The sequence below is a fragment of the Bos grunniens genome, chromosome 6 (genome assembly GCF_055505025.1).
Source record: "Bos grunniens cultivar Pamir isolate PY7600 chromosome 6, Bosgru_T2T1.0, whole genome shotgun sequence".
Lineage (NCBI taxonomy): Eukaryota > Metazoa > Chordata > Mammalia > Artiodactyla > Bovidae > Bos > Bos grunniens.
This window is the reverse complement of record NC_141170.1, coordinates 19,864,852-19,889,280: the sequence shown is the minus strand read 5'-3', so window position 1 is coordinate 19,889,280 and position 24,429 is coordinate 19,864,852. Positions and strand designations below refer to the sequence as shown.

Genomic DNA, 24,429 nt, shown 5'->3' with positions numbered 1-24,429 from the left:
AAGCTCCCCCAGCAGGTTTAGACCCGAAGTCAAGGTGTTAAAGGAGGAGAGGTCACACCACAGAGGGAGATGGTGGCCTGACAGTGCATTTACTTTCAGTTTCATGCACTCACACTTGCAGCTCAACTGAACAAACTTCTAATGTTTTCAGTCCACCCAAATCCTCACTTCTGAGATCCTTCTCTTGGCTTGGGGGGACTCCTGGACTCAGCAGCTACAGCCCCATTGCCTTTCGGCTAAGGCCATGGAGTGGAGTGTACAGCAACCAGAGCAAGCACCATCCAGGCCACCTCTCAGCTCAGCCCCTGAAGATTCTAGGAGGTAGAACACGGGAGGGCTCCTACTCCTCCTGCCCCCGCCACCCTTGCCCGCCACATGGGTGAGAGCATTCCCTGCCAGAGGCCAGTCTTTGCAGATCCCCCAGCCCAGGCCTCAAGGTGCTCATCCTTCCTCTTTCAAGAAGCCACGTCTCTGTCAGCACTCCAGGCTTATGGCTTAAAACTGTCCAGAACTGGGAGGCCGTTCAGATTCTAGACTCTCCTTGCAAGCTAACAAAGCTGCCTGCCACTGTTTCGTGGAGACTGGCAGACAATGCGGTAGTCCTAGGACAGAGACAGGGGACTTAACACACCCAGCGTGGCAGGGAACAGAAGCGCCGTGTGTGTCTCGGTCCCCTTGTTGCCCCCTTGTCCCACAGGGCAGACGTGGAGAGGCGCCCAAGCGTATGCTGTGCAGGCAGCAGGTTTACACTGAGGAACCCTGAGCCTAAGGAACCTGAATTGTTTCTCATGGGCTGAAGCACACCTGCCCTTTGTCCAAAGGGAGACACTATCTTTATGATACTGGACGTATAAGCAAATCTGCCCTCTGCTATGACAGGAGTCACTAACTCGATCACCCAAGGCTTTATGCTATACAAACATCCTGGAGGAAGCTGTTTAAAAGGGTTGTCACTGCCTCTCTTGTAACAAGTACAAAACTACAGAGACCCATGGGAAGCTGTCTCCCAACAGTATACCTCTCTACTTATTTATTTTAGCAATGTGTTTTGTACTTCGAGTGTTTAGGCCTTGCATATATTTTGGTAAATTTATCCCTAAGTGTTTTGTGTTTTTTGATGTATTGTAAATCGCCTTATTTTCCAACTGGTTGGTTGCTAGTATATAGGAATTCAACTGACTATTTTACATTGTCCATGTACCTTACAACCTAGCTAAACTCACTAAATCTTGTGTAGAGTCCACAGGATTTTTTAGAAAGATAATTCATATTATTTGAGAATAATAATTCTCTTTATTATTATTTATAATAATAATAATAACCTGTAGTTCTTCCTTTCCAATCTGCATGTCTTTTGTTTCTTTTCTTGCCTTACCATACAGGCTAGGACCTCCAGTAAAATGCTGAATAAAAATGGTAAGCGCAGACATCTTTACCTTGTTTCCTATCTTAATCTTAGCTGTAGGTTTTTCATAAATTCCCTCTGTTGGGTTGAGGAAGGCAACTTATAGTGCCAGAGTGTAGTTGTTTCTTTTTTCAAATGGATACCTAATCATGTTTTTTTCTGCAACTAGTGAGATAAACATATGGCTTTTTCTTCTTTGTGAAAGTCACTCAGTTGTGTCTCTTTGCAACCCCAAGGACTACACAGTCCATGAAATTCTCCAGGCCAAAATACTGGGGTGGGTAGCCTTTCCCTTCTCCAGCGGATCCTCCCAACCCAGGGATCAAACCCAGGTCTCCCATATTGCAGGGAGATTCTTTACCAGCTGAGCCACAAGGGAGGCCCAAGAACACTGGAGCGGGCAGCCTATCGCTTCTCCAGCGGACCTTCCCGACCCAGGAATTGAACCGGTGCCTCCTGCACTGCAAGTGGATTCTTTACCAACTGAGCTATCAGGGAAGCCCATTTTCTCTTTTAGTCTTTGAGTTATATTGATTTTTTTTATTAAGCCAATTTTGCACTGCTGAAATAAACCCCACTCAGTAAAATTATATAGTTATATTCTATATATATTGCCAAATTCTGTTGGCTGATACTTCATTAAGTAATTTTGTCTAGAATGGGAAAGACTAGAGATCTCTTCAAGAAAATCAGAGATACCAAAGGAACATTTCATGCAAAGATGGGCTCGATAAAGGACAGAAATGGTATGGACCTAACAGAAGCAGAAGATATTAAGAAGAGATGGCAAGAATACACAGAAGAACTATACAAAAAAGATCTTCACGACCCAGATAATCACAATGGTGTGATCACTCACCTAGAGCCAGACATCCTGGAATGTGAAGTCAAGTGGGCCTTAGAAAGCATCACTACGAACAAAGCTAGTGGAGGTGATGGAATTCCAGTTGAGCTATTCCAAATCCTGAAAGATGATGCTGTGAAGGTGCTGCACTCAATATGCCAGCAAATTTGGAAAACTCAGCAGTGGCCACAGGACTGGAAAAGGTCAGTTTTCATTCTAATCCCAAAGAAAGGCAATGCCAAAGAATGCTCAAACTACTGCACAATTGCATTCATCTCACACGCTAGTAAACTAATGCTCAAAATTCTCCAAGCCAGGCTTCAGCAATAGGTGAACTGTGAACTTCCTGATGTTCAAGCTGGTTTTAGAAAAGGCAGAGGAACCAGAGATCAAATTGTCAACATCCGCTGGATCATGGAAAAAGCAAGAGAGTTCCAGAAAAACATCTATTTCTGCTTTATTGACTATGCCAAAGCCTTTCACTATGTGGATCACAATAAACTGTGGAAAATTCTGAAAGAGATGGAATACCAGACCACCTGACCTGCCTCTTGAGAAATTTGCATGCAGGTCAGGAAGCAACAGTTAGAACTGGACATGGAACAACAGACTGGTTCCAAATAGGAAAAGGAGTACGTCAAGGCTGTATATTGTCACCCTGTTTATTTAACTTCTACGCAGAGTACATCATGAGAAACGCTGGACTGGAAGAAACACAAGCTGGAATCAAGATTGCCGGGAGAAATATCAATAACCTCAGATATGCAGATGACACCACCCTTATGGCAGAAACTGAAGAGGAACTTTAAAAAGCCTCTTGATGAAAGTGAAAGTGGACAGTGAAAAAGTTGGCTTAAAGCTCAACATTCAGAAAACGAAGATCATGGCACCTGGTCCCATCACTTCATGGGAAATAGATGGGGAAACAGTGGAAACAGTGTCAGACTTTATTTTTTGGGGCTCCAAAATCACTGCAGATGGTGACTGCAGCCATGAAATTAAAAGACGCTTACTCCTTGGAAGGAAAGTTATGACCAACCTAGATAGCATATTCAAAAGCAGAGACATTACTTTGCCAACAAAGGTCCGCCTAGTCAAGGCTATGGTTATTCCTGTGGTCATGTATGGATGTGAGAGCTGGACTGTGAAGAAGGCTGAGCGCTGAAGAATTGATGCTTTTGAACTGTGGTGTTGGAGAAGACTCTTGAGAGTCCCTTGGACTGCAAGGAGATCCAACCAGTCCATTCTGAAGGAGATCAGCCCTGGGATTTCTTTGGAAGGAATGATGCTAAAGCTGAAACTCCAGTACTTTGGCCACCTCATGCAAAGAGTTGACTCACTGGAAAAGACTCTGATGCTGGGAGGGATTGGGGGCAAGAGGAAAAGGGGACGACAGAGGATGAGATGGCTGGATGGCATCACTGACTCGATGCACGTGAGTCTCAGTGAACTCCGGGAGTTGGTGATGGACAGGGAGGCCTGGCATGCTGTGATTCATGGGGTCACGAAGAGTCCAACATGACTAAGCAACTGATCTGATCTGATACTTATAAGGGCTCTTGGTCTGTAGTTTTTTTGTACTGGCTCTCTGGGGACAATTGCCAGTCTAACAAAATAAGCTGAGACATTGCCCCTTTTCAATTTTCAAGAAGCATCTACATGTAACTGTTACTATTTCCTCCTGAAATGTTTGTTAGAATTCACCACTAAAGCCATCTATTTAACTATAAATTCAATTTCTTAAACAGATGTAGGGTTATTCGGGTTATCTCTTTTTTTTAAATGACCTTTGGTATTTGATAGTTTGTATCTTTTAAGGAATATGTCTATCCCTCTAAGTTGCCAAATTTATTAGCATAAAGTTACATGTAATATTATTTCAATGTCTGTAGAGATGGCAACTCTTCATTTCTTATTTGGTAGTTTCTGTCTTTTCTCCTTTTTTTCTGATCAGTTGGAGATTTTTCTGTTTTATTGATATTTTCAAGAATCACTTTGGCTTCATTGATTTTTCCCAACAGTTTGTCCATTTTTTAATTTAATTGACTATTATCTTTATCTCCTTCTGCTTACTTTGTTTCTTCTAGAAGCTTAAAATGGAAGCACAGATCGGGATTCAACACACCATAGCCTACAGATCAAATTAAGACCACAGTCCATTTATGTATTGCTCTCCAACCAAGAATGATTTTTACATTTGTAAATAGTTGGGGGAGGGGGATCTACAAAACCTAAAATAGTTGCCATCTGTCCCTTTATAGACAGTTTGCCAACACTCGTTTAGATCATTGATTTTAAAACTTTCTTCTTTCCTAAAATAAACATTTAGTGTTAAAAATTCCCCCAACACTGCTTTAACTGCATTCTGCTAATCTCGATGTTTTTATTATCATTCACTTCAAATCTTTTCTAATATTCCTTGTGAATGCATCTTAGACAAATGGAAAATAAAGAAGTGTGCTATTTAATCCCCAAATATTTGGGGATTTTTCTACCTTTTATTATCAATTTCTAATTTACTGCTATCATTGTCAGAGAGTGTAATACTCTACCATTTCCACTGTGTGAGATGACATTTGGAGACTTGTTTGAGGCTCAGCGCATGGTCCATCTTGGTGAACAGTGCGCATGCACCTGAAGAGAACCTGTGTTCTGTGGCTGCTGAGAGGAGTGCCCCACAAATGTCCAACAGGTCGAAATGGCTGAGAGTGCCGTTCAGACCTTCCAGACTTTCTTTTTCCTCTTCTATCCATTACTGAGACAGACTGTTAAAATTCTCAAATATGATTGTGGATTTGTCTGTTTCTCCTGTGCATTTTTAGTTCTTTATGTATTTTAAAGCTCTGTTATTAGGAAGAACATGTCCTCTTCTGACTGGTCCTATTAAAAGAGACCAGGAGCTATAGGACTAGGAGTCTCCCTTGGAAGTAGGAGTAAAGTTCAAACTTCCAACCAGAAAAGGTCTGATTGGTCTGGCCAGTCTCTAAGTAGCATGGGCTGTGCAGAGTTCTGGAGCCAGCACACCTCACAGGCCACTGAGCAGATTGTAATAACTGCTTTATGATTAGACATCCCTAGCTGTTTCAATCAGGGTCACATGCAGGACAGGGTGGCCTCCGCTAAAAGAAAACTCTCAGAAGGAGCTTGTGGGCATGGCAGGAAAGGGTTTGGCCATCTAGTGACATGAATCATCACTCTAATTTTATCCCTTAGGAATGGAAGATATGCCCTAACACATGCAACCTCATCACCCCTATGCTGAGGACCACTCCAAGAAGAGAGAGAAAGAGAGGATTTTCACAAGCCGACAGGATAGAGGAGCTGTAGTTTACCTCATGTGTATTAAGGGTTACCTCTCAAGGTATGGAAAGAAAAGAATATACAACACATTTCCCATGCTTCCAATATTTTCTGCTCATAAAACAACGTTTTTAAAGCTTTAGTTTTAAACTACTTTTTAATTTTTATCAGTATTTACTTAACAAATATGTATTGCTTCCCAACTTTGTAGAGGGAAATTAACCAAAGCCCTTGCCCAGACAGACCTTAGAAGTCAACAGAAGAGTGGCATGATCACAGCTATAGTTTGGGAGGATTAACTTCATCTTGGAGTTTTATTGGATGGAAGGCAGGGAAACCAGTTACAAGGCTATTATAGTAATTAGTTCAAGTCAGAGATAAATGGAGGGTCTGATTTAGGACATTAAAATAAATAAATACAACATAAAAACAAAGTAAGATAGAAACGACAAATGCTCTATGCTTTCACACATTTTTTTTTTTTTTTTGAGACTATTGCCAGAGCTGAAGCACTGTTCTTTTTCTTAGTTACAGGTGGAGGACAACCTGGTAAACAACTATTTTCACTCTTGCACATAATCATATAAAGTGGTGAACTACCACCATATTATAAATAACTTGTCAGATGTTGGGACAGAAACACCTGGATGTTTAAGAACTATACTTTTGTACCTAGAGCTTACAACCAACACTAACTGGTTAAGTATACTACTTGGATTTTAGCTTTCATTAAGTCTAGCATCAACAACTCAAAAACTAAGTACAGAATTACATTTCTCAAACTAAACTGGGAGCAATGGACTGTAAGACACGAGTCTTGAAGAAATGCTGGGAAGTTTGTATTTTCATTTCAGTAATATATTTTTTAAAAAGTATATTCTGGATTACCACCATCAGTAGTACCAGAATTAGAGTGGGCTAAAGAAAAAGGTATATGAGGATCTTACAAGGTAAATGACATATTTAAGCCACGTGGAAGTCAAACCACCTAACCGGTGATTTAAGGAGCAAAGTTCTGTGACACTCAAACTTAGAAAAATAGTGCAGGAGTTGAGTTATCGTATGATACACAGCATGGGGCTTCCCAGGAGGCTCAGAGGTAAAGAATCTGCCTGCCAATGCAGGAGAAGGGGTTCGATCGGAGGTCAGGAAGATCCCCTGGACTAGAACCTGGCAACCCCCTCTGTATTCTTGCCTGGAAAATTGCATGGACAGAGGAGCCTGGAGGACCACAGTCCATGGGGTCCCAAAGAGTCTGACACGACTGAGTGACTGAGCACGCATACCTCCACACAGCATATAGAAAGCTCCACGTCTAGTCAAGGCAGACTATGCAAGCAAAGTTTCCATTTCATCAAAACATCATTCATCACCCTAAATTTTACTGGCTCTATAGTTTTGTTTTTATTTCATTTATACTTCCCTAAAAGCAATAAGCATAAGGAATTTATATACATCTAAAAATTAAGTATTTTAATATAGTGAAACTATTTAGGCCAATCCTGACAATTCACAATATTTTTCCCCTTTAAAGGGGGACTGTACATTATTCATGCTGTAAGACTAACATGGAGGAAAAAACATGGAGATTCAAATCAGAAAGATGTGTTTCCAAATCTTGACTCTCCTCATTGCTTATCGTGTATCCCTAAGCACTAATCTCTTTAAGCCCCAGTTTACTAGCAGAGTTACTGTGAAGATAGTTATGTGGTATGCTACAGCACAAATGAAAATTCTTCTCTTCTTTCTCTATCTAAATTAGCTTCTCCTGACTTCTGTCTTGTTTAATTTTTATAATTTGTGGGGGGAGGGGAGCTGTGCCACATGGCATGTGGGATTTTAGTTCGATGACCAGAGATTGAACCAGGGCCCTGGGCAGTGACAGCTCGGAGTCCCAACCACTGGACCACCAAGGAATCCCCTCCTCCTAAGATTTTTATCCGTCATATATCATGCTGATTACATCTTCACATATTTCCTTCCCACTGCAACCAAGAGTTTTTAAATCTCCGAAGCTCAGAGCCAACTACTGTTATTTTTTACCTTTATCTTCTCTTATCTGCGACACATCCCACAGAAAAAGCTACAGGACTTATCTCACCTGAGTGCACCTCTGAGGCTGTCACTCTCCTACTCAAACATTTTCTGTAACCCTGAGGCCTTCTGCATTACGGCCCTACCCAACCTATCCTTCCAATGTCACCTCCACCAATTCCAAAAGTGAAAGTTTCCTGGAGGAGGGAATAGCAGACTACCCCAGTATTCTTGTTGCGAGAACCCCATGAACAGTCTGCAAAGGCAAAGATACTGAGCTGTCTCCAAGCCCTAGCACAGTACGCGACACACGGTAGATATCCAACAGTAACATTCAAAAAAAAAAGTAGCAGGAATCTACAATGCTCCTCTTCACCAAAAAAGACACCCGACTAACTCCACTGGCATAACTCTTCACTGCTTTCTAACACACTTCTAACTATTAAAAAGCAAGTCTTTCAACAATAATCTAAAAACTGGTCTTTAAAGACAATCACAAGGAATGACAAAAAGACAATGGCAATGGGTGATTTAAAAAACAAAAACAAAAAAAGCCAATGAATAAGCATGTTTCTTTATTATTTATTGGGCTTCCCTGGTGGCTCAGCTGGTAAAGATTCTGCCTGCAATGCAGGAGATGTGGGTTAGATCCCTGGGTTGGGAAGATCCCCTGGAGAAGGAAACAGCTACCCACTCCATAATTCCGGCCTGGAGAATTCCAGGGACTGTATAATCCATGGGGTTGCAGAGTCGGGGACATGACTGAGCGACTTTCATTTATTTTTAAAATTCTTAGCACTGACTTAGCAGCTGAGTCGGCAGAGACCAAACAACTGCAATGTAAGAGTTATAAGAAAAAACAGTAACAACAATCAAATTCCTACTGGATAAAACATCAGGAAAAAACGATTTAAAAAACTCATTAACTAAAACCTGTGAGTACCCCTCAGTTATTTCCCCCGAAAAAATACTTTTCGTCTCTCAGTCCTCTAGTGAATAAATTTGGACACACAATGTGCAAGCTATACACACACATACACACAAAATATTTCCTCTCTGAACAGAACACACAAAGAATAAAACTGTATGACATGCTATGACATCATCTCTTTGTAGGAAACTTGGATATGGAAAACCATTGCTAATCATAAACATTACCAGGGTACATTTCTTAAACATTCATCTCTCTGTTCACTCATATACTCAACCTTCAACTGACCCAACCTACCACTACAAAAGCTGGAGGAAAAAAAAATCAGAGGGCCCCAAGTTAATGTATAAAAATGTGATTCATACGTAACTTTTCAGTAACACTACTGTAGAGGATCTGCAGCACAATCTAAAGCACACATGGATCTTTAAGCAACCTAACAAAACCAGACTGTGGCTGTCAAAAGCTCAATCAGCCCAACTCTCCAGCTCTTGAAACAAAGGGCTAAAAAGTCCAGTAGGTTAAGAAAAACAGAGGTCTCAATTCGTCTTTAACCAACTTAAAATTTGACTCATATCAAGTGTGAGCATCAAGTCATCACAACTTCCTTCTTAACAATGAAGGCAAAACTTGTGAACCAAAACAGGGCTCCCAAAGCTGTATTTCACTTGGATCATAAAATCTACTGTAAAATCTCCCATCACTTTACTCTCTGAATTCATGAAATGGATGAGAGGCAGGGAAACACATAGATTTGATATGACTGACAGTATCTCAATTGTCATCTGCCGAATGGCAGGGGCCAAGGAGTCCTCTATAGATGACAGAGCCATCAAAGAAAGAGACAACATTTCAGTGATTACAGAACTGGTCCATAGGCTCACAAAACGTGAACATCCACACCCCAACAAGTTACAGACTATGATCTAAGACCCAGAGCTTAAATGCAGAATAAAATGACAACGTTTGGCCTCCCTAAAGACACGTACAACCCTATAAACTGTTGGACATCATCAAACCAACACCCGCCGGAGTGGATATTTTAAACATTCAATCAGGAAACCAGGATAACTGCTAGCGGTTCCTCTAGGCCTCAGCAGCAGCCTTGGGTATAAGAGCAAACTCGAGTCCTCTTAATACTCAAAAGAATAATGTTGATGTCATGACGAGCCTGCCGATCCTTTGCACTCTAAACTAGCCCTTCCTTGATCCGCGGGGCGATCCTTCGCCCACCCGCCCCCTCCCCACAAATAAAGCGACCTCGCAACCGAGCAGCCCTAGGGTAGCCCCTGGCTCCTCTACCTCCGGCGGCGGCCGCTTTCTCCTCCCTCCGGCTCCGAGGTGGGGGCTCCAGAAGGTCCCGGGCAATCCCGAGCCCGGGCGGTGCTGCTTTTGCGTGTGCACGGTGGCTCCGGCCAGCCGCGTCCTCCCCTCGTCTGCCGGACCTGGAACGCTACTGGGGAACCCTGGGGCCGCGGACGGAGTCCCGGGTGGCGACGCCGCCGCGGCCGCCGCCTCTGGTATGTCAGGGGCCGGGATTGTATTTCGAAAGATCCGCCATTTTCACCTCGTCATCACCATCACAGCTCAGCAGCTTCCCCGACAGCCCGAGCCCGGGCCGCCGCCGCTGCCGCCGCCGCCAGTAACCTCCCCCTTCCTCCTCCTCCCCTCCCCGGCCCTCCCCTCCCGAGAGGCGCACACCCACATATCCGGGGAAACCTCCCGCCGGCCCCGCCAACCTTCAAATGCTCGGGGAGACACCACTGCACACACAACCCACGCCGAGACCTTTCACCCCGCCACGGAGGGGAAATCGCGCTACCTGCAGCGTCCCCAGTCCGGCATACTTTTGTTTTGAAGAGCAGAAGAAAAAAAAAAAAAGCGTAAGGGGGCAGAGGGACCACCAAGAGCTTCCACTCTTTGCCACTTTCAGGACAGCAACTTGAGACAGATGATGGAATGCCTTTGATGCGCGGTGTCCATCGCAGACACGAAACAACAACAACAGGATCAAGACCTGGAGTGTCATTCACCAGCTCTGACATTTTCCTCCACCGCCAGCACCGCTTTTGACAGAATGGGCTGTTTCCCACCGCACTTCAGACCTCTCTGATACATTTGTAAATTTACAGGCATTGATTCTTACGCAGATACCGTGGTCAAGACATCTAAGTTTTCAAAATAAAAGTTGCGAACTGTTTCCTCTTAACTTCCTCTGATCATTTCTGTCCATAAACACTGTGACTTCCAGTTCGTTTGGTTTAAGACGTCAAAGAGTAACTAGGTTTAAAATGTACGGATCCTACTCATGAGTGAACAATCTCTAAAATACAGAAAATATACCTCGGAGTTAAAATTTTTTTTGCCAAACGTTTTTAGAATCTAAATCATCAAATTAACAAAAAAAATCTGCCGCTGAAATTTTTGATACAGTGAAAATAAGCAGCGTGCTTTAGAAAAGACCCTAGAATTACCTACCCAGCTCCACCAGCATCTCTCATCATGTAGTTTAATAAATAACTAAAAGAGAAGATAGGCATGTTTTAATCATCAAAGAAATAACAAGAAAACATAAGCTGCATGGCTTCTGAAAGGAATAAAATTTTTCTAAAAAACTAAATTGGCTACCTTTGCTAATTTCAGATTTGATAACCACCCATTTTTTAAAAGGTAAATTCTGTGCCCACCATTCAACTACACCATAAGCTCTAAAAGATCTATCTGAAATGAGCAAACTGAATTTCCAGGTTTCGAACAGAGCCACTCTACTGTCTTTTTTTAGAAGTTAGTTTAAGAAGAGAAGGGGTAGAAGCTGAATAAGGCATTTCATTTCCTTACCTGGCTTGAATGACAACTCCATAGAAAAGTCGATAGCTTCAGGCTTAAACGAGTGCTAGCATCACCCAAGCCCGTCGCCGTTTTCTATATGCAGCCGGCTAGACGCTGAGTATCCAGCCTTCCCAATTTTTTCATCTGTAAACTTTACTTCCCCACCGCCAGCCCCGGCCACCCGCACTCCGCTTGGTGCTTACCGTTGCTTGGCCAAGCTGAGTGCTGGCCCGCTCCCTAACCCATGCACCTCGGGAACATTATGACATTTAGCCGGTGGGCTTCGCGAGGAAAACGGACAGACACGAAGAAGACACCACTACAAACGGGCACAGGAAGGACGGGGCGGCGGGCAGCAGGGAAAAGGAGGGGCTGGTACAAAATGACACAGCAGCCAAACCGGTTCCCAGAAACCCGGGGCCGACACGGCGGCTCTTCGGGCCGCGCAGCTTGCGTGTCAACAGCCGCGGGAGCCCTTCCTCCGGATCGCCGGGAAGGGCGGGCTGCCGGCCGAGCGCCGGCCCAGCCGGGTGACAGCCGCCCTCTCGAGTGCCGGCGGGAAGGGGCCGAGCCTGGAGGATCCTCCCGCCTCCTGCGGCCCGGGAGATGGGGCGCGGCGGCCCCCAAGACTGCAGGTTCCCGCTCTCCGCCATGACCCCTCTAGCCCGGGCTCCCGGAGGGGGCGGTCCGGCGCCCCCTCCCGCGCGCCCCCTTTCCCGCCCGCCTGCCCGGGGGCCCCCACCCTGCCGGGCTGACACTCACCAAAGCCGGCGGCGCCGCCGCCTCCTTCTCACGCCGCGCTCCCTGGGCTCCCAGCAGCCGCGGCGGCGGCGGCGCCTCCGAGACACAGACTCGGGTTTGTTCAAAATCACGCGCCCAGCGCCATTCCACCGCCGCATCCCATAATACGCTGGGCCCTCCCCTCCCGCGCGCCCCTCTCGGCCCGCCCCTCCGCTCGGCCAGCCCCGCCTCTCCGGCCGGCTTCCTTCCCGCCCCTTCCGCGGCGCCTGGCCCCACCCCTTGGCAACCCTACCCGGCGTCATCTCGCAAGGCTCCGCGAGTGCGCTCCGGCTCCACGTGACGCCGAGTGGGCGCTCTGTCAAAGCTTTCGCATGGAATGTTCCATCCGGCTGAGCCCGGGAGGGGGGTGGGGGGGAAGCGCGGGATCGCGCCTGCGGTTGGAGGGACTGCCTTATCGTCCAGCTTTCCTTGTTAGGAAGTCTGTGCAGTAGGTGCGATTTCCAGCGTCTTGCCGCTCTTTGATGTTCTTGCGTGGGAAAGTGATCGGTCGTCACATAATCTCTTAGTTTCTGAGGCGCTGTTTTGCAGGGGTCGCTAAAAAGCCCCTAGAACAGCACGCAGAGTTAAACTTATTTTGAAAGGGACTTTTTTTTTTTTTTTTAAACAGTGTACTGCCAAGACTAACACAATCCAAATTCTTGGTGTTTGGTCACCTTTTCCTTGTATTTTTCCCGCTTTTCTTTTTATAAAGTAAGAAAAGATACCCAAATTTGGAGTCGGATCAGCACACGCACAGAGATTCCGTTAGTAACTGCCCTGTGTGAGGCAAAAACTGCAGAGGAAACAACAGAAAATATTCAGAGTATACGAAATATAAATGGTGTGGTGCAGTCTAATTGCTAATGGAGCACGGAGGACAAACAGGTCAACGAGGGAGGCTGAAGCTTGGGAACACAATGGAGGAGGTGAGGCATGCTGTAGTGGAAGCAAAAGTCACTGTGGAGTCAAGCAGTCCTGGTTTCAAATTCTGGCACCTTCACTAATTGGTATATAACGTTATCAAGTTTCTTTTCCCATCTACAAAAGAAAAATAACAAAGCTTCCCAGGATCCTGACGATCATGTAAAGTGAGGGGTGTCAAGCAGCTACACACACTGTCTGCCTCAAATGTTAGTTCTATTTTGCCAGAATCAACAGCACACCCATCCCGTCTACCTCAAATTCTATGGTTAGGACTTAGCAAGGCAAGTGGCATGAAATTAGCAGAGTCCGGGTCTGTGCAAGGAAATGTTGAAAAAGCTGAATGATGCCCAGGCGTTCTTAAGGATCAGTAGGTGAGTTCCATTTATGAAGAGCTTTGAGGGCTAGTGTAAGAAAACGAGTCGGACACGACTGAAGCGACTAAGCAGCAGCAGCAGAAAGAAAACATCCTCGTGGTTACCATGGGGCACCTCCGGAAGGAAGAAGAGAGTGAGATGGGTACCCAAACTGGGCTGGAACCTAGGGAAACAAAGACTCCCACAAAAGGAGAAAAATTCTCAGGTTATTCCACAAGGCTAGCATAATCTGTATACTAAAACCCCCCCCAAGGCAAAGAGCACCAAAAGAAAAGGAGAATCCTATTCTCACTATGACTTTGTTACAAAGACAAAATTGAGTATTAAGACATAAAATCCAGTAACACAGTAATAAAAAAGTTCGCACTGTAACAAAGTACACTTCATTCCAAGAATGATGATTTAACATTAAGAAATCTACTTAGGACGTTTGTTAAATTAAAGAAGAAGAGCCAAATGATACTTCTTAGAGATGTTTCATGTAACATTTAACAGCCATTTCTCTTTTTTTAAAGTGTGTAATTCAGTTGTTTTTAGTTTATTCACAAAGTTATGCTGCCATCACCACAGTCAATATTAGAGCTTTTTTTTTTGGGTGGGGGGGCCTTGCTGTGTGGCCTGCAGGATCCTAATTTCCCAATCAGGGATAGAACCCAGGCATCCTTCAGTGGAAGGAAAGAGTCACAATCACTGAAGCACCAGGGAATGCCCTCGACAGCCACTTCTGAATTTTAAAAATGCTCAGCAAACTAGAAATAGAAGCACAGTTCCTTAATTGGATCAAGATTATCATCAGAAAACAACACTAATATCATGCGTTAGAGTAAAAAGGCAGAAGCACAGTAAAATCAGGGACCCACAAGGATGCAGGGTTATAACAGTTATTTAATATTTTCCAGGGCATCCTAGCTAAATGCAATAAATAAGAACATTACATAGAGAGGTTTAAATAGTGGAAAAAAGAGACAAAATGGTCCTTATTAAAAAATAATCACAAAGAGCTCAGTGTTGTGATTAATTGCATGGCCTCTGGAGCCAGTCTGCCTGGGTACAAATTCTGGCCTTGCTAGTTAGTAGCTGTGTGAACCTAAGCAAGTTACTTTCCTCTTGCATCTCTGCTTCCTCATCTATAAACTGGAAATAAAAGTATCATCACAAGGTTGTCATGAAGATTAATAAGGTATTATGTGTAAAGCACATGGATCAGTACCTGGCATGTGGTGAGCACCATGACTGAAAACTAGTAATAACCAAAGCTACAATACAGCCTAAAATAAATATAACTTTTTACTTTTTTCAAGGAGAGGATTCTTAAACCCCTAAGCACCACTGTTCAAACAAAAGGGAAATTTTGTTTATATTTGCCTCAGGGCTTTTCCAGATGGACTAAAAGCGTTTATTTAGCAAGTATTTGTTGATCATCTACCAAATCCTAAACACTCAGCAAGGCAGGGAGAATGAAGTGGTGAATACGACAGAGGACAGAGCACTCTATCCTATGGAACTGTCTGCCGTGGTGGAACTGTTCTGTATCCACACCATCTGATAGTAGCCACTTCTCACCTGTGGCTGTCAAGCAAAGGAAACATGGCTAGTGTGAATTTTCATTTCATTTCATTGTTATTAATTTAATAAATAGCCACACGTGGCTGATGACTACAGCACTAGACGGAACAGTTTTACAGGAAGTGACAGGCAAAAACTAACAGGAAAAATCTAAGAGATTTTAAATAAAAAGAGTTTCTCAGGAAGATATTAAAACAAAAAAAAGGATGGTGTAGAGGTATGAGTTGCTTAGATGAAAAAACAAAATGTATTACTGGACACCTATTATGTGCCAGATACACTGCTAGATACAAAGTACACACAAGTTAAAATTTTATTAACTTTTTAAATATATTCATTTCCAAATGATTATTTACAAGTTCCTTTGCTCTTGGGCCCATTTTCATAAATCCAGGATGTCTCTATAAAGCAACCATCATGTATAAATCTATATAAGTGTAATTATCACTTTTATTTCTTTTTCATTATCACATAACTTTTTATAATAGATATACAAACCCCTTATCAACAATTTTAAAATCCAAAATGTTTTGAAAACTGAAAAGTTTCTGGAAGCTTATGGCAAACTCATTTAGTAGGAAGAGCAATATGACAATAAGGTATTAATGTTCTCTAGAACAAAGAATGCTCAAACTACTGCACAATTGCATTCATCTCACACGCTAGTAAACTAATGCTCAAAATTCTCCAAGCCAGGCTTCAGCAATAGGTGAACCGTGAACTTCCTGATGTTCAAGCTGGTTTTAGAAAAGGCAGAGGAACCAGAGATCAAATTGCCAACATCCACTGGATCATGGAAAAAGCAAGAGAGTTCCAGAAAAACATCTATTTCTGCTTTATTGACTATGCCAAAGCCTTTGACTGTGTGGATCACAATAAACTGTGGAAAATTCTGAAAGAGATGGGAATACCAGACCACCTGACCTGCCTCTTGAGAAATTTGCATGCAGGTCAGGAAGCAACAGTTAGAACTGGACATGGAACAACAGACTGGTTCCAAATAGGAAAAAGAGTACGTCAAGGCTGTATATTGTCACCCTGTTTATTTAACTTCTACGCAGAGTACATCATGAGAAACGCTGGACTGGAAGAAACACAAGCTGGAATCAAGATTGCCGGGAGAAATATCAATAACCTCAGATATGCAGATGACACCACCCTTATGGCAGAAACTGAAGAGGAACTCAAAAGCTTCTTGATGAAAGTGAAAGTGGAGAGTGAAAAAGTTGGCTTAAAGCTCAACATTCAGAAAACGAAGATCATGGCACCTGGTCCCATCACTTCATGGGAAATAGATGGGGAAACAGTGGAAACAGTGTCAGACTTTATTTTTCTGGGCTCCAAAATCACTGCAGATGGTGACTGCAGCCATGAAATTAAAAGACGCTTACTCCTTGGAAGGAAAGTTATGACCAACCTAGATAGCATATTCAAAAGCAGAGACATTACTTTGCCAACAAAGGTCCGCCTAGTCAAGGCTATGGTTTTTCCAGTGGTCATGTATGGATGTGAGAGTTGGACTGTGAAGAAGGCTGAGTGCCGAAGAATTGATGCTTTAGAACTGTGATGCTGGAGAAGACTCTTGAGAGTCCCTTGGACTGCAAGGAGATCCAACCAGTCCATTCTGAAGGAGATCAGCCCTGGGATTTCTTTGGAAGGAATGATGCTAAAGCTGAAACTCCAGTACTTTGGCCACCTCATGCAAAGAGTTGACTCACTGGAAAAGACTCTGATGCTGGGAGGGATTGGGGGCAGGAGGAGAAGGGGACGACAGAGGATGAGATGGCTGGATGGCATCACTGACTCAATGGACATGAGTCTGAGTGAACTCCAGGAGTTGGTGATGGACAGGGAGGCCTGGCCATGCTGTGATTCATGGGATTGCAAAGAGTCGGACACGGCTGAGCGACTGATCTGATCTGATCTCTGATCAGAACATCTCATGTGAATATACATATGGCAGTGCAGAAATATGAACGTGTTTGATTATGGAATTTGATAAAGGCTAAAGAGTTCGGAGAAGGCAATGGCACCCCACTCCAGTACTCTTGCCTGGAAAATCCCATGGATGGAGGAGCCTGGAAGGCTGCAGTCCATGGGGTCGATGAGGGTCGGACACGACTGAGCGACTTCACTTTCACTTTCATGCACTGGAGAAGGAAATGGCAACCCACTCCAGTGTTCTTGCCTGGAGAATCCCAGAGACGGGGGAGCCTGGTGGGCTGCCGTCTATGGGGTTGCACAGAGTCGGACACAACTGAAGTGACTTAGCAGTAGCAGTAAAGAGTTTGGAAGGAACTTTCTGAGGTGGTGGAAATGTGTTTGACCTTAATTGTGGTCTTGGTTGTATAAGGGCATATACCATGGCCTAAACTCATTGAGTATACTTACAATGGATGTGTTTTATTATAACATGTGTAAATTATCCATTAAAGTTGGTGTTAAAAGGAAAAAAAAGACAGTTCTTAAAATTTGTGCACTTGCTTTCTAAAACTCAAAATATCCTCAATTCCAAAACACATTGCTACGCAAGGGTTTGGAATAAGGGAATGTAGATCAGTATCAGAGAAGGCAATGGCAACCCACTCCAGTGTTCTTGCCTGGAGAATCCCAGGGACAGGGGAGCCTGGTGGGCTGCTATCTATGGGGTCGCACAGAGTCGGACACGACTGAAGCAACTTAGCAGCAGCAGCAGTAGCAGATCAGTATCAGGGATTCTCTGGTAATCAGAGAATACCTGATCAGCAGTAAAGAATCCACCTGCAATGCAAGAGTCACAGGAGCTGTAGGTTCCATCCCCGGGTCAGAAAGATTCCCCGGAGGAGCGCGTGACAACCCACTCCATTATTCTTGCCTGGAGAATCCCATGGACAGAGGAGCCTGTTGGGCTACAGTCCACAGGGGTCGCAAAGAATTGGACACGACTGAAGCGATTCAGACTCACGGATGCAGATGGGTATCACTTTGAACACATGCCAGGTTTTTTCACTTACGGTGCAGGATGTGATTAATAATGTCAAACCACCTAAAAAACAAAACCAACCACTAAGATCATCTGTTGATATCAAGTAAAGTTCATTTACTTTTCCTCTGGCTTTATGATTCCTTTGCCTCCATATTAGTCATTTTTGGTTTTCTACTACAAAGGATAGAAGTAGGGGCTCCTCTGTTATGTTCTGAGGTTGTTGTCCTGTTCAGGTTATAACCATACCTGTGGTTAGGAATGGGGTTTTCCCTTGGAGGAAGTAGATATTGCCAATATCAATCATCCTGGGAGGCACATATTGAGACAGGATATGGGAACTTGAAAGAAGGGCTCACACAGAGAGAGGGAAGTGCTTCTTCTTTCTTGGCCTTGCTTATATGGACTTGGACACAGAGTTCCAGGCCTCCCTGGTGGCTCAAATGGTAAAGAATCTGCCTGCAATGCAGCAGACCCCGGGTCAGGAAGATCCCCTGGAGAAGGGAATGGCAACCCATTCCAGTATTCTTGCCTGGGAAACCCCAAGGACAAAGGAGCCTGACAGGCTACAGTCCATGGGGTTGCACAGAGTCAGACATGACTGAGCAATTAACATACATTCACAAAGAGTTTAATGAGTTTGAAGGAATATGTTCCCCTTTCCATCTAGTTGGGAAAAGGAAATGTCTGCCTCCAGAAAGACTAAAAACTAGGAAGAGGTTTTTTTTAGTTGCCTTCTTTAAGTATTCAATTTGTTTATTTTTGGCTGCGCTGGGTCTTTGTTGCTGTGCATGAGCTTTTCTCTAGTTGTGGCAAGTGGGGGCTTCTCTTTAGTTGAGATGCGTGGCTTCTTGTTGCAGTGACCTCTCTAGTTGTGGAGCACAGGCTCTAGAGCTGGGGTTCAGTAGCTGGGGTGCACAGGCTTAGTTGCCCCTCAACATGTGGAATCTTCTCGGATCAGGGATCAAACTGATGTTCCCTGCATTGGCAGGGGAATTCTTAACCACTAGAACTGTGGCTCAGCTGGTAAAGAACCTGTCTACGATGAGGGAGACCTGGGTTTGATCCCTGCATTGGGAAGATCCCCTGGAGAAGGGAATGGCTACCCACTCCAGTATTCTGGCCTGGAGAATTCCATGGACTATCTAGTCCATGGGGTTGCAAAGAGACAGACATGACTGAGTGACTTTCACTTTGAGAAAAACCCAGGGAAGTCTTTGCTTCTCGTTGTAATTATAAAATATCTTACAATTGTTCATGGCTTATAATCACAAGCATTTATTTTTCTCCTGGTTTAGCCTAGATCGCTGGGCTCAGGTAGGCCAGGTGGGAACCTAGGCTTTTGGTTGGGCTTCCATCGGTTCCATATATTTTAATTCTGGGCCCAAGCTAACAGGGCATTAGCTACCTAGGGCACACTCTTCTCCTAGTGGATCACAGGAACACATCAAAATGGAGTGGAGACATGGTATCCTTTTAAAGGTTACCCCTCTGCTTTAACTTGGTGGCTCAGATGGTAAAGAGTCTGCCTGCAATTCAGGAGATCCCTGGGTTGGGATGATCCCCTGGAGAAGGGAATGGTTACCCACTCAAGTATTCTTGCCTGGAGAATTCCACGGACAGAGGAGCCTGGTGGGGTCTACAATCCATGGGGTCACAAAGAGTCAGATAAGACTTGAGCAACTAACACTCCCCTTTAATCAACGGGCACACTGTCACTTCTGCTTATGTTCCATTGGCCAAAACAAGTCTTACAACCAAGCCCAACATCAATGAGATGGAGGGTATATATTTGTACTCTAGTGAGAGGTACTGCAAAGGGTATGGATGTATTACAAATACTAGTACAAAGAGGAAATGAAGAATTGGGAACATTGATTCCAACCAGCAGAGGCGGTACATGTGAAGATGCAGTGTACATCAGCCTAAACAGGTGTAGCATGGGAGGAGGTCAGAGCACTTTCATACTTTATAATCTTCATGAAAACACCCCCTTTCTTTGACAAAGACAAATGACCCTTCCATCTTTTGTAAATTGCAGTGCTTACACAGAATTAACCTCCTTATTCCAATGAAACTGTTATTCTTTGTTCTTCCTCTGTAAAAATTCTAGACCTGGCCCTGGCCTGGAGCCCGTGAACTCATAAAGCTACCCACAAAGCTATCTGCTACATAGTTATAACTTACTGACTATAGTAACTAATCTGCTTTCAGTTGCAAGTCACAGAAAGCCCAAGGAAAAGTAGCCGATATATTTCATTCATTTTTTTTAACTTTTAATTTTGGATTGGAGCATAGCCAATTAACAATGTTGTGATAGTTTCAGATAGACAGTAAAGGGACTCAGCCCTATATATACATGTATCCATTCTCCCCCAAACTCCCCTTGCTTCCAAGGTGCCATATAACATTGAGCAGAGTTCCCAGTGCTATATGTAGGTCCTTATGGGTTGCCCCTATGTATTATTTACTTATTTATTTGGCTGTACTGTGTCATAGTTACTAGGGGTCTTCAGTTGCAGCATGCTAACTCCTGGTTGCAGCATGTGGAACCCAGCTTCCAGATCAGGGATCAAATCCAGGCCCCTGCATTGGGAGTGTGGAGTCCCAACCATTGGACCACCATGAACTGTCTGCACAGCTCATAAAATAAATAGCATAGAAATAGACTTCTCTAGGATAATTCAGTAGAGAAAAGATATCCTTAAACTTCCTGGCTCATTCCTCCTTGCAGTGCCACAGTTCTCAAGGTTTTCATTCACAGGCTTGCCTTCCAGTGGCTGCCACCGAGTACCATACCCACATAACACACACGACACACAAATATTAACCACAGGGGAGAGAGATTTCTTCCCCTGCACCACTTTTTAGTTGCAAGGTTAAACTTGTCCCCTGGAAGGCTTCTCATCACGATGCACTGGCCAGACCTAGACTGCATAGGTCGTCTTAAACCATTCACTCTCAAAAGGAAATGGAGTTACGATAAATGGCCTAGAGCAGGGCTGGCAAATTAAATTGTCTCAAGGGCACATCCGGCCTGTTTTTGATGGCCCACAAGCTAAGAATGTTTCTGTATTTTTATACTTGTAAATGGAATAAGAAGGGAAAAGGGGGAAAAGAAGATGAAGTAGAAGCAGAAGCAGCAAAGATGACAACGTGACTCACAATATCTAAAATACAGTTTGACCCTTAACAGAAAACGCTTGCAGGCTCCTGCCTAGATCGCCCATGATCTACCTGAGGAAATGAAGAAAGGCCTACCTTCCCTGAGCACAATGCCAGTGTGAGGTTTGCCGCATCACACACGTGTAATTTCCTTCTGCTCTCCCCAAGCCCTGAGTTAAATCTTAGAAACCATTACTGAATGGTTCCATCATCTACCACTGCTGGGGTAAATTAAAGGAAAAGTCAATGTGTAGATGGGTGTGAGGGTGTTATGGGGGAGCAGTGGGTTTTCACTTCTGTTTTGTTAGAATGATAGTGTTGACTGAACTATCACCAAAGAAAAGGTACAGCTGAAGGGAAAACCATTAAAAGGTAAGGTCCAGACACCTTCCCTTTTATCACGCCAACATATTACTCCGTTGTCTTCTGAATCGCGTAATTTGTGACCCTTCTGTGCTGTGCTTAGTCCCCAGTCATGTCCGACTGTCTGTGGTCCCATGGACTGAAGCCTGCCAGGCTCCTCTCTCCACAGAATTTTCCAGGCAAGAATACTGGAGTGCATTTTCATTTCCTACTCCAGGGGATGTTCCCCAACCCAGGGATTAAACCCACATCTCCTGCATTGGCAGGCAGATTCTTTACCATTGAGCCACCAGGGAAGCTGTGAACTGGAGAGATGGAGGTAAATATTATATATGCCTGGAAATGGGCACGCATCTTTTTTCTGCTAAGCTGTTAGTGTAAGAGGTTGAGTTATTCTAGTCAGGAGTTGAGCTGGGCTTGGGTTTTAGTGTTGCTATGGTTACCTTCAGTGCATCATCATTTTCACATTCCTCTAAAGTTATTTTCTGCTTAGAGTTGGGGCTGCTTTTCTAAAGGGTTTTGCTTTTTTTTCCTCAGTGTTACTGTTCCACTTTCAGCCATTAGGCTTTCTGTGCTTCTACCACTCAGAGGAGTCCCTCTAAGCTCATGCGCTTCTTCCAGCAGTAACCTGCTTGCTATTTGGTACTTACTAGACTGCTTGTGAAGAAGGAAATGGCAACCCACTCCAGTGTTCTTGCCTGGAGAATCTCAGGGACGGTGGAGCCTGGTGGGCTGCTAGCTATGGGGTCGCACGCAGTCGGACACGACTGAAGTGACTTAGCAGTAGCAGTTAGCAGCAGGCTGCTTGTGGTGATGGGGAAGGAAGACAGTTTCTCTGTGATCCTGTTCCAGGTTCATTCTCAGGCAGGCTCTGTGTCTCTGGGTCTTGGGGATCCTGACCCTCTCTGAGCCTTATGACCTCTAATAATAGACAGTTTCCAGGCCACTCTTCAGGATTAGAAGTTTTGCTTTAGGGATTTTTTTGTTTGTTTGTTTCATTTTTCCCATTTTTCCAGCTGCAGTAGGGCTTTACCCGTCTCCTGGAGAAAACTGGGTTTGCTGCCTTCTCCCCTCAGTTTAAGTCTTCTGTTCCCGGCGGGAGGAGGGTCTGGGTTTCTTCCTGCTTTTCCTGCAATGGCAGCCACTCCTCTCCGCTGGGCTTGAAGGACACAGAGGTCTTTCCTTACCTTCCACTCTGCCCCCAATCTTTGTCTCAGCTGCTCAGTGGTGGTCCCTGGAGAAGAGCCTGTGAGTGGATACGAACTCTTTATATGATTGTGGTTCCCACGGGGTTCTACAAGCATGCCAACCTGCACTTGTGTCTGCATGCTAAGTTGCTTCAGTCGTGTCCAACTCTTTGCAACCCCGTGGACTGTAGCCCTCCAGGCTCCTCTGTCAATGAGATTTTCCAGGCAAGAATACTGGAGTGGGTTGCCATTTCCTACTCCAGGGGACCTTCCTGACCCAGGGATCGAACCCACACCTCTTATGTTTCCTGCATTGGCAGGCAGGTTCTCTACCGCTAACGCCACCTGGGAAGCCCCAGTCTGCATTAGTCACTAGCAATGTATTTAAAAATTCAGCAGAATTCTACCTCCCTCTTTGTATGGCTGCCCCATCTTCTTGCCCATACTCTCCCACAGGTGACACGGTGCCTGCATCCCCTCTGCATTTAGAAGCACCTGTCTTTCCGGAGATTTCAGGTCATGAGTTGCTCTATGTCCTCAGCTTTTAGAGTGGCTTAATAAAATCTATGATTCTTTAGGTTACCTAGATTACTGTTGTATGGAGGGAGCAATGCGTTTTCCAGCTCTCTCCAGCTAAACAGAAGCTGGAAGTCCTCCAGGTGTTATTTTATTAAGGGGGTCTGAGGGTCTCTATTGTTGGACTGCAAAGCTTACACAGCTTTTCCGAGGACAATCCTTCTGCTTATTCTCTCAACCCATCCCTTCCTATTTGTCTTAGTAGCCCACAGACCTCTTGCTTTACAACACATGTTGAATATCTGCTTCTGGTTGCTGCCACGGTTGGTGGCAGATTCGGATCATCATCTTCACCTTCCCAACATGAGTTCCTACTCAGCTTTGGATTTGTGTACTCCTTGATTTTAATGCCCCCAGGGAAGGGAGATTTTGATGGAAACACTAGCACATTCTATGATGCTGGGATGCTCTGAGTCTCCTATTTATCCAACTATGTTCTTTTTGAAAAGATTTTTTGATGTGGACCACTTTTAAAGTCTTTATTGAATTTGTTACAATATTGCTTATGTTTTATGTTTTGGTTTTTTGGCTACCAAACATGTGGGATCTTACCTCCCCGACCAGGGATTGAACCCACACCCTTTGCATTGGAAGACAAAGTCTTAAGCACTGGGCCACCAGGGAAGTCTGTATCCAACTGTACTGCCATCCAACAGGTGGCAACTTTACTCAACAAGTATTTTTTGAGTGATTACGTAATACAAAGCACACAGTTCTGGGTACTGGGTGGCTTACAAAAAACAATCAGGCTAGCACATCTCTTTCACCCACTTTCAACCATATGACTCCGCTTGAAACATTAACACAGGGGAACCAGCAGACAGACATGGCGGGCATTAGGTGGCACAAATAAAGCCTCAGGTTACAGTGAGTATAGAGACAGAAAGCAAGGAAGATTGGAACAACTGGATAGTAAAGAGAGTGTAGCCTGTGAACATCTATGGACCTCCTGGTGGAACGATAAGACCTACCCTGGCACTACTGTTTAGAGGATCTGTTGGTTATCTTGATATCAGAGGACCTTTGGGGAAGCCACACAGTTGTGTTGGAACATCTCTTCCTCAAAGGCTCTAAGAGCATAGCCTTTGAAACCACGAGAGAAGGCAGAAGACAACTTAAACCATAAACATAAAAACACATAAAAGCACCCAAGAAGGCTAAATTCAATACATACACACAAGATTATGGA

The 24,429-nt window shown here is 44.3% G+C and overlaps 1 protein-coding gene across 36 annotated transcripts in view; it reads right to left on the bottom strand.

The window, feature by feature from the left end:
- Positions 1–12,368, bottom strand: part of LIN54 (lin-54 DREAM MuvB core complex component) — a 64,393-nt gene extending 52,025 nt beyond the window's left edge. For 4 of the 36 annotated variants that reach the window (XM_086405082.1, XM_086405089.1, XM_086405095.1 and 1 more), the window contains exon 1: positions 9,817–10,837. Coding sequence is in view for 11 of the 36 variants with exons in the window: in XM_086405076.1 (XP_086261202.1) it covers positions 10,337–10,559 (223 nt within the window). In the remaining 25 variants the exon portion in view is untranslated. Of the gene's footprint in view, positions 1–9,816; positions 10,838–10,992; positions 11,035–11,352; positions 12,056–12,105 lie in introns of those variants that run through there. The other 32 variants (XR_015165226.1, XM_086405076.1, XM_086405088.1 and 29 more) reach the window with 28 other exon arrangements.
- Between the last annotated feature and the right edge of the window lie 12,061 nt (positions 12,369–24,429).